General features: G+C 45.9%; 1 protein-coding gene across 1 annotated transcript in view; it reads right to left on the bottom strand.

Annotated features, from left to right (window-relative positions):
- The window catches only part of Wdr27 (WD repeat domain 27), a 64,330-nt gene that overhangs the window by 8,898 nt on the left and 38,819 nt on the right, over positions 1-16,613 (bottom strand). The window contains exons 17-21 of the mRNA XM_057753562.1: positions 15,369-15,490; positions 14,040-14,173; positions 10,347-10,444; positions 9,475-9,596; positions 3,866-3,963 (exon numbers count right to left, since the gene is read on the bottom strand). Of these exons, the coding sequence (XP_057609545.1) occupies positions 3,866-3,963; positions 9,475-9,596; positions 10,347-10,444; positions 14,040-14,173; positions 15,369-15,490 (574 nt within the window). The remainder of the gene's footprint in view (positions 1-3,865; positions 3,964-9,474; positions 9,597-10,346; positions 10,445-14,039; positions 14,174-15,368; positions 15,491-16,613) is intronic.

The raw sequence follows: 16,613 nt of genomic DNA, 5'->3' as shown, positions 1-16,613 counted from the left end.
AGATGTTGACCGAAGCTGATGACTTAATAGTTTAGAGCTTCCCTTCCTTTGTAATTTGGAGGATGTCTTACAGAGATGCTAATTCATGGCCTACCTGACTGCTAGATGCGGATGTGACTTGAGCCCAGGCACGTGGTTGCCTAGGAGACAGCCTAATATGTTTTCCCCCACTCAATTCAGGGGGGTATATAAGATGTTTGGAGAATAAAGAGTGATCTGGCTTTTTCCATGATGACCGTGTAAGCTGTGTCAGTTTTATTCCTCACGACTCCGTTCGAGCCAGGTTAGGGAATCTGTGTTGGACCCACACGGGCTCCGACACTACACCACACATTACGGGCATTCAGGAGTGTGTGCCACTGTCTATGATGACTAATAAGTGAAGAAGTAAGTGATTGTAGTGGGAGCTGCGGGCTGTGTTCCTGCCGCCCCAGCTCCTGGTCGCCTGGCTAGCTTATGCCCCGAAATAACAACACACAAACTGTATTCTTTTAAACACTGCTTGGCCAATTATATCTAGCCTCTTCTCAGCTAACTCTCGCACCTGGACTAGCCCATTTCTAATAATGTGTATAGCACCCCAAGGTGCACTTACCAGGAAGATTCTAGCCTACGTCCATCCTGGGTAGGAGCTTCATCGCGTCTGCCCCAGAGAGGAGAGCTATCGAGTCTGAACTCACTTCCTCTTCCTCCCAGCATTCTGTTCTGTTTACTCCACCCACCTATGTTCTAACCTATGAGGGCCAAGCAGTTTCTTTATTTTTTAACCAATGACCTTCCTCCATCAAGTGATGGATAGAAGTGCTACTGTGATTCAGTAAAACAGAAGCCTCTTGTGGCCATCTGTGGAGCTCTAATGCTCCTAAAATACTGTCTCCTAAAATACTGTCAGGCTTATTTTATCAACAAGGTCTATTTGATAACACCATGTGGAGATCCTATACTTAGAGAAAGCACACATACATACATGTCTGTCCTCTGCACCACAGCCCACGAGCCTTCCGCAAGGACTGAACGCAACTCCGCAAGGGTAGCAGCGGTGTGGATGCCCTTCAAAGCGGCGCACACACCTACAAGGGAAGAAAGAAACCACTGGGCAGAAAATGACTGTGACATCTTAAAACACATTAGAAGGCATCAACATGTTTTCCTTCACAAAATGAACAAGTTAATAGCTAAAAAAAAAAATACTTTCTTTGATGTCTGTGTATAGTGTTGATACTCAAACCCATGGGTTTTTTTGTTTTTTTTTTTTTTTTAGGCTAGACAAAACTTCTACCACTGAACTACATTCTTGAAAAAAACTTCATATTGAGAATTATTAAATGGTAGGTAATTAAGGAGACCTTTAAAATAATTCAAACTCTTTTCAAAATCATAAATTCCCAAAGATAACAAAACTAAGAGCAGATGAACCTTTATATATAAGAAATATTAAATAAGCAATTTCTATAATTTGGTTATTATAAATTCTTCAAACAAATCTTTTAAAATTATGGACAGAAACAGCCCATAGCTTTGGGGGAGGTGGAGCAAGCTAGTAAGAGGGTTGAGTTTCACAACCACTTATCAAGGGCTGCATAAAACTTATCCATGGGGCACAGGAGAACACTTCCTACGTACAACCCCAGCAGCACAAACACTAAGGACATCATTGAATAAATGGGACCTCCTGAGACTGAGAAGCTTCTGTAAAGCAAAGGACACTGTCACTAAGACAGAAAGGCAACCCACTGACTGGGAGAAGATCTTCACCAACCCCGCAACTGACAAAGGTCTGATATCCAAAATATACAAAGAACTCAAGAAATTAGACCGTAAAAGGTTAATCAATCCAATTATAAAATGGGGCACTGAGCTGAACAGAGACTTTTCAACAGAAGAAGTTCAAATGGCCAAAAGTCACTTAAGATCATGCTCAACTTCCTTAGCAATCAGGGAAATGCAAATCAAGACAACATTAAGATACCATCTTACACCGGTCAGAATGGCTAAAATCAAAAACACCAATGATAGCCTCTGCTGGAGAGGTTGTGGAGAAAGGGGCACTCTCATCCATTGCTGGTGGGAATGCAAACTTGTGCAACCACTTTGGAAAGCAGTGTGGCGGTTTCTCAGGAAAGTCGGGTTCAACCTACCTCTTGACCCAGCAATACCACTATTGGGAATATACCCAAGAGATGCCCAAACATACAACAAAAGTATATGCTCAACTATGTTCATAGCAGCATTGTTTGTAATTGCCAGAACCTGGAAACAACCTAGATGTCCTTCAATGGAAGAATGGATGAAGAAAGTATGGAATATATACATATTAGAGTACTACTCAGCAGTAAAAAACAATGACTTCTTGAATTTTGCATACAAATGGACGGAAATTGAAAACACTATCCTGAGTGAGGTAAGCCAGACCCAAAAAGAGGAACATGGGATGTACTCACTCATATTTGGTTTCTAGCCATAAATAAAGGACATTGAGACTATAATTCGTGACTCTAGAGAAGCTAAATAAGAAGGTGAACCCAAAGAAAAACATATAAGCATCCCCCTGAATATTAACCTTCATCAGGCGATGAAAGAAGACAGAGACAGAGACCAACATTGGAGCACTGGACTGAAGTCTCACGATCCAAAGGAGGAGCAGAAGGAGAGTGAGCACGAGCAAGGAACTCAGGACGGCGAGGGGTGCACCCACACACTGAGGCAATGGGGATGATCTATCGGGAACTCACCAAGGCCAGCTGGCAGGGGATGGGACAAAACCGGTCTCGCTGAACATAATGGACAATGAGGACTACTGAGAACTGAAGAACAATGGCAATGGGTTCTTGATCCTATTGCATGTAATGGCTTTGTGGGAGCCCAGGTAGTTTGGATGCTCACCTTAATAGACCTGGATGGAGGTGGGTGGTCCTTGGACCTCCCACAGGGCAGAGAAACCTGCTTACTCTTTGGGCTGAGGAGGAAGGAAGACTTGATTGGGGGAGGGGGAGGGAATGGGAGGTGGTGGCGGGGAAGAGGCAGAAATCTTTAATAATTAAATTAATTAATTAATAAAACAAAAAAAAAGAAAAAGAAAAAAAAAAAACTTATCCATGGGAAAAAAGACAATGATTTATGTAATTTTATTAAGAGGAATGGTCTGCACCCTTTAGCAGTAGCCAAGGTCTTCCTTACATAGGTATTGAAAAGCATGGCCAGCACCTAGTGGGTACCCTGGGGCATGTTAAGACAAAACAGGGTCCCTGAATAGTAGGCAAGATCTCACTTAAACCATACAATGTCGAGTGAGCCTTTTCTATTTCTTCTACTGGCAAAGAACAAGGCACACTGCTAGTTGTTTCTTTGTGAATATCTGTGCACTATGAAAATATGTTAACACTGGCCACTTTTATGACTATATATATGTGTGTGTGTGTATGTATGTATATATATATATATATACATATATATATGCACATATATGAAATTACCAGAAGATAAAGATTAATGCTTAAATAGAAATGCCTTTATAAGAGGCAGCTCAAACAGCCTAAGGAGAAGTAGCATCAGTGTGGCCCCAAGCGGCTATGTGACAGGAAAAGAGAAAGAAACCTTCTCTGGGGTAGCTGCACCATAGTGCACATGCCATTTCTCACCTCTCTGACCCTCAGCAGCCACACGTGACTAACCCTCGGAGAACAGACGAGAACCTGTGGTCTTACCATCCCCGAGTGTCTGCACTGATTCTGTGCACAAGCCAGTCCGCTCCAGAGCATACCTAGACTATTCACGGCCTTGTACTATCTGCAGCCAGGATCAGGCTGCGTTCCCAGCACAGCTCCAGCTTCCTTTGGGGCAGTGTTTTGATGCAGGCTGGCCTTACCTCAGAGTCCTCAAGTCCCACAGCCGAACCCCATCGCCAACAGCTGTGGTCAGGAAAAGATTATACGCCAGAGACTGCTGGGCGGCAAATGATGATCCCTGTTCAGTGGGGAAAACAAAAAGTCAACAAGAGCTTTCAAAAACATTTAACTGCCGGGTGGTGGCACACGCCTTTAATCCTAGCACTCAGGAGGCAGAGGCAGGCGGATCTCTGTGAGTTCGAGGCCAACCTGGACTACAAGCTCTAAAGCTACAGGGAAACCCTGTCTTGAGAAACTAAATATTACATTACTTATTTGTTAGTGGATACATGCCACAGCACAAACTTGCAGGAGTTGGTTCTCTCTTTCTGCCATGAGGGACCTGGGACTCAAACTCACATCAGCCTCAGGCTTAGCCATCTCGCAGACCCCACGGTGAATTGTAAAGGCTGATAGCAGCTAACAATGCTGGAATCTAAAGCCAGAAGCCAACACAACCTTTCTTAAATGTATGGCTTTAGAGTGGGACTCTAAACATCCATGAATAGCATAGCAACCTGTGTAGATAACAGACTGCACATTAAACAGGGCCTCTGAAGACGGCCTGATGATGTCATAGCATACTAACCTAGGTAAGTGCACTCTGTGGCCAGTGATGTAATTCTCAGAACACAACCTCAGGTTAAACAACATCAGCAAGCATGACAACTAGGCAAATACACTCTAACCTTAGGAGTTAATGTCTGTTTGCTCCACACTCAATGCCACTGAGAGCCACAGAACTGGAAAGCAACAAAATATAAAAAGACTAAGATGTCTACCCACCAGTGTTTGTGTCTCAGAAGTGACCATAATTCAACAAATGATCTGGAATGGGAAGCATTCCTTAATGACACTTAGAGTTATTTTCCAGTTATCACCCTCTAAGACAACCGAGCGGGGTGCCTTGGTGATGAATCACATAAGGTCCTATGGGCCTCAGGACCCCACATGTCACTGGGAGCAAATGCTCTGCAAGCCTCGGCCGTGACATCCGAGGACTCTGATGGTCCCCCAGAGAAGAATGGCTGTATGAAACAGCTGAACACCATCAGAGGGGCCGTTTGGCTCAAATTGTTCCTTAAACACACTATAATTCAGAAGAATCCCAGTCTCTTGCTATGTCAAGATTACCTGAAATGTTATGACAAACTTGATATAAGATGGACCCAGAAGCCATTCTTCATTTACAAGCAGGAAATAAAGGTTCAGTTTAATTCCAGTGATAATCCACACTCTGAGGATTAACTGCCAGACAGCATGCTGCACACTTCTTTAGCTCTTTGTCCTTTTAGCAAACAAAGTATTCAGTCCCCATCTATAGTCAAGAAATCTGATACTTGGGGGTCTATTCACTGCTTCACAGCTGAGAAACTCAAGCTGGTTGAACCCTGAGTTATCTGGCAGAAGAGTCTCAACTGGAGGATTGCCCAGGACAGGGACAGCAGACTATGGTTGGTGAACAGGCTGGTAAAACCGGTCAGCAGACTGTAGCTCTACGGGCAAAGCTGGTGCTGGCCCAGGCAGGCAGCAGACTCCTGATACAGTGTGTCCTCAGACAATGCATAAGACCTGAAGACGACACTCCCTCCCAAGCACACTCAGACAGAAGCAGGCTCTCTAAAGTAAAATAGCATTGTGTCTGCATCAACATAAAGTAGTTCTGAGATTTGCTATTCCACTTCATTTTACAAGGCAGGTCTGCAAGGCATCAAGGGTACGAGGAAACAGGGCCTAGCTTGTTCTCTTCCTGGGTGATAGCCCAAGGCATTCCTTTCTCTTAGGAATCTTCCCATCAAATGTGTCCGCCAGAGGCTTTAAGTTCTACTGCACGGCCTCTGTGCAGTGATTGCGGTGTGCACATGTGCCTGCACAGGGCCTTGTGGGCTGACCATCTTTTGAGAGTCACTGTGCTGTGCTCTTAGATGGGAGGTGTTACGTTAGAAAAGATGGTTCTGCTTTGGGGTTTTTGTTGTAAATGGGGAAATACCTCATTTAAATTCCCGAAAGTAAACATCTGAGGGGGTGTGATGGAATGAGAGGAAGGGCATGAGGCCGCAGAGGCTCGCAGTGTGTTTGGTGGCTTGTACTCTGACATTTTTGTACACTGATGAAGAGCACGTCAGAGCGGCCAGACTCACCACAGCCGTGTGGGTGCTGTGGTTTGTGCTGGCCTTCCAGTTCAAGCACAGGAGCACTTAGGTCATACTTGACCCAAACATCAGATGTCAGTAAGAATGAAGTAGGCCAGTGCTCACTCTGTGAAGCTTAGGAGCCAATGTGGCCACTCCGGTCAGTGCCAGCGAGGCTTCTTTTTTGAGTGTCTCTATGCACCCCTAGAGCAGGGTCGTGAGAGAGGTCTCCAGTGGTTAAGCTGGACAGGCAGGGTTGGATTCACTGTTCTTCTGTATTAACATGAATGCCTCTGAACTGGGTTGATGGCCAGTCTTTTCTATGGCTATGTATTGTTAAATGATTAAATGCTAACTATTTATTAACTATTATTAAATCAAATGATTTATTTTTAGATTGAAAAGATTGAGTCTTGGGGTCTATTGCTATCTTTAAAATCCATCAGATCCTCCTTATTTATTTAAAAAACTTTGCAGGTGTTCTAGTTTCTTCATGTGGCTATGGATAAAACACTGGCAATGGCAGCTTAGAGGAAGGAGAGATTGATTTGTCAGCTCAGGAACTCATTGTGAACCTGAAGGCAAACCTGCTTGTTATTACACAGTCTTACCTTTGACCAGAGAACTCACTCACCCAGCCAAGAAAGTCAGTAGAAACCATGGTGGGGTGTTTCTTGGTGGACTGCAGTCTCATGCTTAGACAGCTTTCTTATATACCCAGGACCACAAGCCCAGTGAACGGTACTAACCATAGCGAGCTGGGCTCTCTTTGCCAATTAACAATCAAACAACCTCCCACAGACATGTCACCATCTGTCTGGGCCAGCACTGGCTTTGCCTGTCAAGCACACAGTCTGCTGGCAGTGATGACCTGTGCACCACCCACATCTGCTGTCCCTATCTGTGAGCACACGGTCCGCTGTCCCTATCTGTGAGCACATGGTCCGCTGTCCCTATCTCAGCCCCGTTACAAGAATAATGACAGACTTGTGATCAGAGGTTGCATCTTCAGGAGAGGCTGCACAAAGTGCTTAGCTGCTAAAGGGAGGATAAGAACCAGAAAACCAGGTACACCCAGACTGAGTGTAGCCTGGGGGACTTGAGGAACAGTCTACTCAGTTCCTGCTGCACTGGACCCTCTTAGCTTGCGGTAGGGTAGAAAAGGGTGGGCTTGTGGCACTACCAAGGGAAGAGAGCCAGGCCAGTTGGCACATCCAGAGATCAAAATGATCCTAATTCTACTCATGGGATATGAAACACTGGGTTCCGCTGTTGTTGGGGGAATGAGCTGTTTCTGCCAGGGTGAAAGCACTTGTCTTTGTGGGACAGTGGGGAAGCAGAAGCAGGATTCCTCACATCACAGCCTGTTCACAGGTTAGAAATTAGCAGGGTGGGATCTTGCTCTGAGGTCACCACTCCCTTTATTTCATTTCTTAATCTGTTTATCTCCTTGAACACAGGACTTAGCTCCATCCCACTTCCTGGTGCCCATTTTCTCCTCAAATTGTTCATTTTGTGTTTGTCCTTGGTCAGCTTGCTCCTTCTCATTATAAATCTTATAACTATGAGTGTTAATAACCACACTACAGAGTCTATGCTAGGCTGTCCTCTGCCAATGGAATTAACCCAAATCTCTTCACTTTAGCCTCAGGCAGAATCTTTGGTCAAGGGCAAAAACAGCCACATTCTTCACGAAACTATCACAAAAATGATCTCTATGCCACATATTATTCTTCTCGTGAAATCTCTTGAGCCAGACCCTCACAGTTCATCAAATCACACTCAGCACCACTGTCTTCCATGCTCCTACTAGTTTGGCCCACTAAGCACGCCTTTAGTACCAGCACTCCGAAGGCGGAGGCAGGTGGATCTCTGTGAGTTCAAGGCCAGCCTGGTCTATAGAGTGAGTTCTAGGACACTCTGGGCTATAAAGAGAAACCCTGCCAAATAAATAAATAAATTAAAAAATAAACAAACAAAAATAGGAGTCAGGGAAATAGCTCCGAGGGGTAAAGCTGTTTGCCTTGCAAGCCTGACTATCTGAGTTCAGCTCTCTAGAGCCCGTGAACTGGCTGTGGTCACAGCTGCCTAGGATCTCAGCACTCCTACAGGAAAATGGGCGTCAGAGCTCCTGGAAGCTTGCAGGGCAGGGACAAACAACAGAGAGACCCTGCACTGAGTAAGGTTCAAGGCAAGAACTGCCAGTCAAAGTCTTCCTCTGACCTTATGTGTGTCATGGTACACACTCACATGCACACACACACACATATATATAAACACACACACACACACATATATATATATAAACACACACACACACATACATATATATATATATATATATATATATATATATATATATATATATATATACACACAGCTTTTCTTACAAGTCTTAGATGGCTTCTAGGTAATGAGTTACTTTGGGACTGCCCTGGTTGGTTGTTTTCATTGTTGTTTTGTTTTGTTTCATCAAATTTGGCACAAACTAGAATTACCTGAGAAGAGGAACCTCAATTAAAAAATACCTCCATCATATTGTCTGTGTGGCATTTTCTTGATTAATGATTAATGTGGGAGGGCCCAGCCGCTGTGGGTGGTGCCACCCTCGTCAGGGGTTGCCTAAGCCAGTAAGCAGCACTCCTCCATGACTTATGCATCAGTTTCTGCCTCCCGGTTCCTCTCTTGAGTTCCTGCCCTGGCTCCCCTCCAGGATGTGACTACAAACTACAAGCTGAAATAAATGCTGTTCTCTCCAAGTTGCTTTTGGTCAGGATATTTTATGACGGCAATAGAAAGCTATCTAAGAGAGGTCTTGGTCGGTTAGACTATCAATCAGCCCTACCTTTCGACTCATCTGAGGACAGTTTTAAAACCCACAATATCTCAAAGAGGATAACTGTGTCTAACAGTGCAAGGAGAATCTGTGATGCAGAGACCACCACAGCCTGCAACGGATGTCACTGCCACTCATTCCCACCATCACACGCACACCCAGACCCACCCAGCTTCAGTGAGAATGTGTGCCAGTCACAGAAACTTACATGGATCAACAACAATCAAAGACAAAGAACAAACATTCCATGCATGAGCTAGACATGTGGACCACACACTGATCTTGGAGAGGACCTGAGTGTGGCTCCAATCACCCATGCTGGATAGCCTACAAGCCCCTCCAACTCCAGCTTCAGGACAATCTAACATCTCTGCATCCAAGAACATGGGCGCACACACACACACACACACATGCATACACACATAATTTAAAAATACTATAAAATAAATAAATAAATCTTTAAGAAATCTGTAGCAAAGGAAGAAAGTATAATTTGATGATTAGAAAAAGCAAATACTAGACCTGGCAGTAGTTATAAATATGAATCATAATATATCTGTAACTCTTAAATACATTAAGCTTAGAATTAAAATTCTAATAGTTCTACTATCTACAAACTTACTTTATTCTGACAAATTTGATGGGCAGGCCGTGAATGGACTTCAGCTATCACTGCAGCACTGCGGCCAACATTGAGGTCAAAAACTTCCACAGCCCGGTCCCGGCCAGCTGTGAGTACGATGTCTGCAGGATTTCAGTCAAGGGATTATCTCGGCTATTTCACCTAGGGGCACACAGTTCTACCCACTTCAGAAAAAAAAAAGGGGGGTGAACCTCACAAGGCTCAGAAATTGATAATTAGTAAAGAATTTCTGAAGGTCCAGAGAAAATAGTCAGAGCAACTCTACCAATTAGAGCTCCCAGTGAGGGCCAGAGCAGAAAGGCAGCAGTGAGGGGGACAGCACATGGCACAAGACACAGTGGGGACACACACCAGCGACTGCAATACACACTGTGAGAGGAAGATGAGGACACAGAACACAGCCCTCCATGTGGCTAGTCACCAACACGAGTTGTGAACTCATACCACGCCCTGTCAAAAGCCATCTGCTGAGTTTTGCCAGCCCAGTGCCTGTAATCCAAGCATGTCCACAGCAGATGACAGTGTATAAGGATGTCCACAGCAGGTGACAGTGTACAAGGATGTCCACAGCATGTGGGTCAGTTTACTATGAAAATGCACTAGGTGACTATGCATTCCTCACCGTGCTGTGTCATAACCCAGACTGTTTTCCCTTGGAGGTGCCTCCTATTATTAAGATTAAGGCTGCTTCACCTACAGTTGCTGCACAAGATCCCACATTCCACAAGGAGAAGCATCCGTCTGTCCTTTTGCCTAGCAGAATGCCTGTGGCTTTTCAAATGCCCAGAAAGGGCTTTGCCAGAAAGCAATGCTTAGTGCAAGGCACAGTCACTGGGTAGGAGGAAGGATACGGGAATAAAAGTCGTTCACTGCAGACAGGGTGGTCACGTCCGCCCCACTGGTCAACGGGAGCCTGAAAACAGGTTTATACCTGCTTTTGGGTTTATACCTGGAAGAAGCGGGGGGGGGGGAGATTACCAGTATTTTTACTTCTGACTACAACTAAACATTCTACATTTAAAAGGATAAAAATGAAAATAAAGCATTTTTATTGCTTAGTCATATGTTTTAATACAGAGGGAATGGGTGAATAAGACACGCCAATATTCCTTTGGGAAATTTATTCAATTTTCTATCAGAAATTCTGGGTGGTTTTTTCTCTAGAATGCCTCATGAAAATAACAGTATGTTATACAGCCCAAAATAACTCATTCCTAACTATGGGAAAGCAAGTTTGTCTCTTAATTCTAAAATAATTACATATTCCCTTATAAGTACTCACCCAGTTACACAGTGTTGATATCTTATCCTAAATATTAGTCCTCACTCCTTTCAGAAGGGTAACATGAGCGTCGGGTGTTGCTTTAATAGACACACCATCTTAACCATGGAAATAATTTCCTCAGGAAAATAACTGGTAGGCCAGCCCAGCAAGGACTCACAACCCAGCCCGAGCACAGTTTGGCAAGGACAAGACAAAGAGAATGGCAACAGGGTCAGACTGGTGGCATGGAGGAGCTAGGCCAGGCCCCGGCAGACACTGCACTGTCCGGGATGAGGAACACACTTGTGTTATCCAACCATGGTGGAGGGAGCTGCCTGGAAGAGCACTGAATCTGAGCGAGAAACTCCGGAACAGGCCTCAGAGCAACAGACTCCAGGAACAGGCCCAGGCCTGAAGAGACATAAAAGAGGTGACCATACAGAAACGGAGTGCCGTCAAGTCTCGAGGGAGGCTGGAGAATAAATGTTTCAGTACAGAATGGTCACACAGATGCCATGATGAAGCGCTGCTTCAGCTACACAGGAGGGTGGCTGAGGAAGAAGTCACTTTGTCTAGAAAAATGTGTTAAAACTAGGAAATGTTAGGGTAAGGGAAGGCTCTCTGGAAAGGTGGCCAGGCAGGTGTGCAGAAGAAAAGAGAACCCAAAAGGCCATGCAGATAACCCAGTCTTTGTCCTCAATCAGCTTTCATAATTAAAAGCACGCCTGTTAGAAGCCCTGGCCCCTACTCTTCACTGCCACCATCTGAGCTGTATTTTGGATTAGTTATTTCTAAGCCTATGTCTGCCCAACCAGGCAAATACTGTCAAGAAAAAAAAAAAAAAACAGAAAAGGAAAAGTCCATTCGCACCATAAGTAAAATTTGGGTTAGACTAGAAGCCATAGTGGTGATCACAGAAAATATAAGCACTGGTGACTTCAAAGATGTCTGGTACAGAGCAGTTCACCAATGATGAACGTCCTTGTTGGGACCCACGTCACCCTACTTTAGCTTCTGGAGTTCCTGACAGGAGCTGCCAATCACAGCAGGCAGTACTTTCTGTTTTGGGATGGTACGAATTGGAGTGGACTGGGGTGACGCAAAGTGGAATAGGATGGGATGGCGTGGGATGGGGTGGGGTGGGGTGAGAGAGGATGGGGTGGGGTGAGACAGGATGGGATCAGATGGGAAGGATGGTACAGGATGGGGTTGGATAGATGGAGTGGGGTAGGATAGGACTGGGTAGGATGGGACTGGGTAGGTAGGATGGGATTGGGTAGGTAGGATGGGGTTGGGTAGGTAGGATGGGACTGGGTAGGTAGGATGGGGTTGAGTAGGTAGGATGGGGTTGAGTAGGTAGGATGGGATTGGGTAGGTAGGATGGGATTGGGTAGGTAGGATGGGATTGGGTAGGTAGGATGGGATTGGGTAGGATGGGGTTGAGTAGGTAGGATGGGATTGGGTAGGATGGGACTGGGTAGGTAGGATGGGATTGGGTAGGTAGGATGGGGTAGAGGGATGGGATTGGGTAGGTAGGATGGGACTGGGTAGGTAGGATGGGATTGGGTAGGTAGGATTGGGTAGGTAGGACGGGATTGGGTAGGTAGGATGGGGTTGGGTAGGTAGGATGGGATTGGGTAGGTAGGATGGGGTTGGGTAGGTAGGATGGGGTTGGGTAGGTAGGATGGGATTGGGTAGGTAGGATGGGGTTGGGTAGGTAGGATGGGGTAGGTAGGATGGGACTGGGTAGGTAGGATGGGACTGGGTAGGTAGGATGGGGTTGAGTAGGTAGGATGGGGTTGAGTAGGTAGGATGGGGTTGGGTAGGTAGGATGGGGTTGAGTAGGTAGGATGGGGTTGAGTAGGTAGGATGGGGTTGGGTAGGTAGGATGGGGTTGGGTAGGTAGGATGGGGTTGGGTAGGTAGGATGGGGTTGGGTAGGTAGGATGGGGTTGGGTAGGTAGGATGGGATTGGGTAGGTAGGATGGGGTAGGTAGGATGGGATTGGGTAGGTAGGATGGGGTTGGGTAGGTAGGATGGGATTGGGTAGGTAGGATGGGACTGGGTAGGTAGGATGGGGTTGGGTAGGTAGGATGGGGTTGAGTAGGTAGGATGGGACTGGGTAGGTAGGATGGGGTTGGGTAGGTAGGATGGGATTGGGTAGGTAGGATGGGGTTGGGTAGGTAGGATGGGACTGGGTAGGTAGGATGGGGTAGAGGGATGGGATCCGATGCAATGGGATCAGATCGTATGGACGATATAGGGTGGGCGTGATAGATGGGTTGGGGTTAGATGGGATGGTATGGGAAGAATAGGTTGGGAAGATGGGATGTGGTGGATGAGAAGGGAAATGTGCTTGGTGGGCTGGGGTGAGTGGGATGAAAGGAGTGGGTTGGGTTAGTTTCCACACTGGACCAGAAAAATGAAAGAAGGGTCCAATACTGCACGCTCAGCCCAGCACACGAGCTCTAGGCACAGCAGACAAACGGGAGCCCCTCACTCTGACTTGCGTCATTTATACCTGCCGTGATGAGACGGTGTGTCCTGCCTATAACGACAAAGACGTTATGAAAAAGTACAGTGGCAGACATCCAAGAAATTGTATGGATTCTAACAGGCATCTGCAAGTCACTCGCCAGGATGCATTGTTGCCTGTGCTCCTATCAAGTCCCCTGATTAGGAAAGCCAAATATGTTGTGTAAGGTTATAAATATAGAAGGAAAACAAAATGCCTCTTTTTATGTAAGTGATGAATATTCTGCCAGACATTTTAGTTTAAATCCATATATATGAAAAAATAATATACTTTAAATATCAAAAAATTCTCATTATTATTCGATATTCCTCTAAGTAATATATCAATGTTTGTATTGAATTACAGAATATGAGTATCATTGTTCAACTATGCATTAAGTTTCCCAGCATTTCTACGTTATACACACACTCCTTGCATCCATCTTGCCATTCATCCACAGTTATTTTCTTAAGATAATTAAAGAACAGGGGCTACAGAGGCAGAGGCAGAGACGCCCTCAGAGTGCCACCTAAGATGACCCAGCACCTGCTCCTGTAGAGAGGCAAAGTGATGACTGGGAGCAAAGATGAGCGGACCAAAGGGTTCAGGCAAAGTGGGATGCAATGTGAGACCACAGAAACAACCGAGGAGCGAGTAACTAGAACTTCCGCCTTCCTTCTTTTATAAAATTTTAAGGTGTGTGTCTCTAGGAATGAAGAGGTAGGGCGGGATCGGAAGGGCTACAAGCAGGGAGGAGGCCACCTACCTCCGCATGTCATCCCTGCAGAGGTCAATGTGGTACTTTAGGAGCCAAAGCTCTGGGCCAGAAGACAGCAGCAAGAACGCATCCATGTAGAAGAACTGTGCGGACGTTACTGGCTGGGAGAAAGACTCTGGACCCTGTGAAGCAGACATCCATGAGCACTGGGGTGCACTGCAGCGGTCTCCCCCAATCCCTCCTCACCCTGAACACACGTCTCATCACAGCAGCTCAGAAAATGGGAAAACAGGGGTAAACGAAACATGGGGTATCAAGGATGAAATTGAGAACATGATTTGGAACATGGTTCTAGGTGTCTACTACCTACCAACTTTGTGTCTCATGGCCAGTCAGGCCCAGGTCTGGTAGAGCCCACCCCTTCCTCTGGGGCTGCTGAGAACTCCCTAAAGGGTGCTGACTCTGACCAGCCCCTCTGCCCTTCTGACCTCCCCAGAGGAGTGACTTGTGAGGCGATGAATCTGACTGTGGCAGCTGATAGTGCACTCAATGCCTAGCAGATCATACAGCACCACAACTTAGCATCCAGATTTGCAGAGTGTGGGTCATAAGACCAACTGAGCATGTGCAGCCCAGCATTACCAGGGAGCACTGCATCCTTGGGTCAGTAGTCCTGGAAAAGGTCAAGCTTCAAAGCACAGTTTCTATCATTTCACCTACTGTTAAGTTTAAACACTATAGTTAAACACCAGTTTAAACACTATAGTCAAATACAAGTTTAAACACTATAGTCAAATACCAGTTTAAATACTACAGTCAAAAAGTCAGCCTCTCTAACTTTTCTAAATGCTCACCACTCCTGGGTTAGGTCCTGATTCGTGAAGAGAAGCAGCAATTCTCAGCACCCCTCCTCCTTCCATCTCAGTAGTGAGATTTTTGTGCTGTCTCTCTTTCCCCATGCTATTTCCAAATAACCTTACATAATTCATTTTAGCAAGTCCTCTTGTCCACCATTATTGCCTCTGTGATACAATGGTGAATTAACATAAAACAATCCAAGTTTTACTATGGGTATTGTTGGCATTTTCATACCATTACAAATGCAAATATATATATGAAATGTATTTGTCAATGTACATATCACACACCAAGAGTGTGTTCCCATGTGTTTTATGTGCAAGCATTTCATATGTAAATGAATACAAGAAACTGTCCCACCATCGTGTTTCTATGGTAGTGAAACAGCTCCTCATTCTAGCTGTTGCTGGTCTTCCCTACAGGCAGGCAGACAGCTGTGACTGTCCATGGCTTGGGAGCACCAGGCAGTTTATGTGACATCACTACCCGCCATGACATATGTGCTCATGGACACATTACCAAAAGCAGCATGAGTTCTGTCCTGTGAACTGACCACACCCTCAGTGTCCGGTCCCGGCCTGTAGACAGCAGCCATCTCTTGTCGTGGCTCCAGCAGACAGTGCTCACAGCTCCATCGTGACCTAAGTATTCGGGATAAAGGGAGAACCAAGGAGAATGCCTGCTTGCACCACAACAGGCCACAACTCCCTCTTCTCGAGGAGGAAGGGACGCAGTTTCTCGCTGTGAGGCAGGTGGACCAGGCCCAGTGTCGGACGACTTGCACTAAAGGCCTATTGATGGGGCTTGTAGAGGAGGCCTTTCTAAAGTCTCATGTTTCTTAAAGATGAAGTTCTGACTTTGTGTGTCCAGGCACACGCCTTTAATCCCAGCACTTGGGAGGCAGAGGCAGGCAGATCTCTGTGAGTTTGAGCCCACACACACAAAAAAAAGAGAGAGCCTTTTCTTTTGGTTTCAAAGGGAGAAAATAGAAGACTTAACTGAAGATTGGAAATACTCTTATCATTTGCTCTGGCCAATGGCTGCTTTGGCTGCTGGTTTACACAGGCGCTAGCACACCTGTGGACAGCACCTGTAGGGAACCCATGGGTGCTAGCACACCTGTGGCAGCACCTGCTAGGGAACTCACAGGCGCTAGCACACCTGTGGACAGCACCTGCTAGGGAACCCACAGGCAGATGGAACTGCCCTTCAGTCCCCATAATCTTTCAGTGATGCAGTCCCTACTCCATTCTTTTTCTGACAAGAAACATATTGCCTCCTAACCCCATCTTTGCCTTCCTCCTCTCTATGAGGCAAACCTGAAACCATGACTGCCTGAGTGTTCTAAGAACCTGAGGATTCATGGAGCCAGGTACTTAGAGACAACACCATGAGTTCTTCCCTGGGAGGACCAGTGGGAACAGGCAGATGGGAGCAGGAGGCTGTGGTGCCAGGCATGCACCAGGGTATCAGAAACCCAAGACTTGCTGAACCATCACATTTCGCCCCAGAGCGCTGTGCGGTGAAAACTGCAGAGTAAGGAACCCAACGCTGACCAGAATCTAGCTGACAGGATCACCCACTCGGGCTCGCCTCAGCACAAGAACTGCACACTGCAACTGAAAGGGCAGTCAGTAAATCAGTATCACCGGAGCATGCTAGCCAGAAAACCACCAAAGTAAAAATGAAAAGCCAGAAGAGAATCGTAAGTAGGATGACGCTCTGAAATGGCTTAAAAACAGTAAAAAGTTACCATGCAGAAGT

This window comes from Chionomys nivalis, chromosome 2 (assembly GCF_950005125.1).
Source record: "Chionomys nivalis chromosome 2, mChiNiv1.1, whole genome shotgun sequence".
In the NCBI taxonomy this organism is placed as follows: Eukaryota; Metazoa; Chordata; class Mammalia; order Rodentia; family Cricetidae; genus Chionomys; species Chionomys nivalis.
This window is presented reverse-complemented; position numbering and strand designations above follow the sequence as displayed.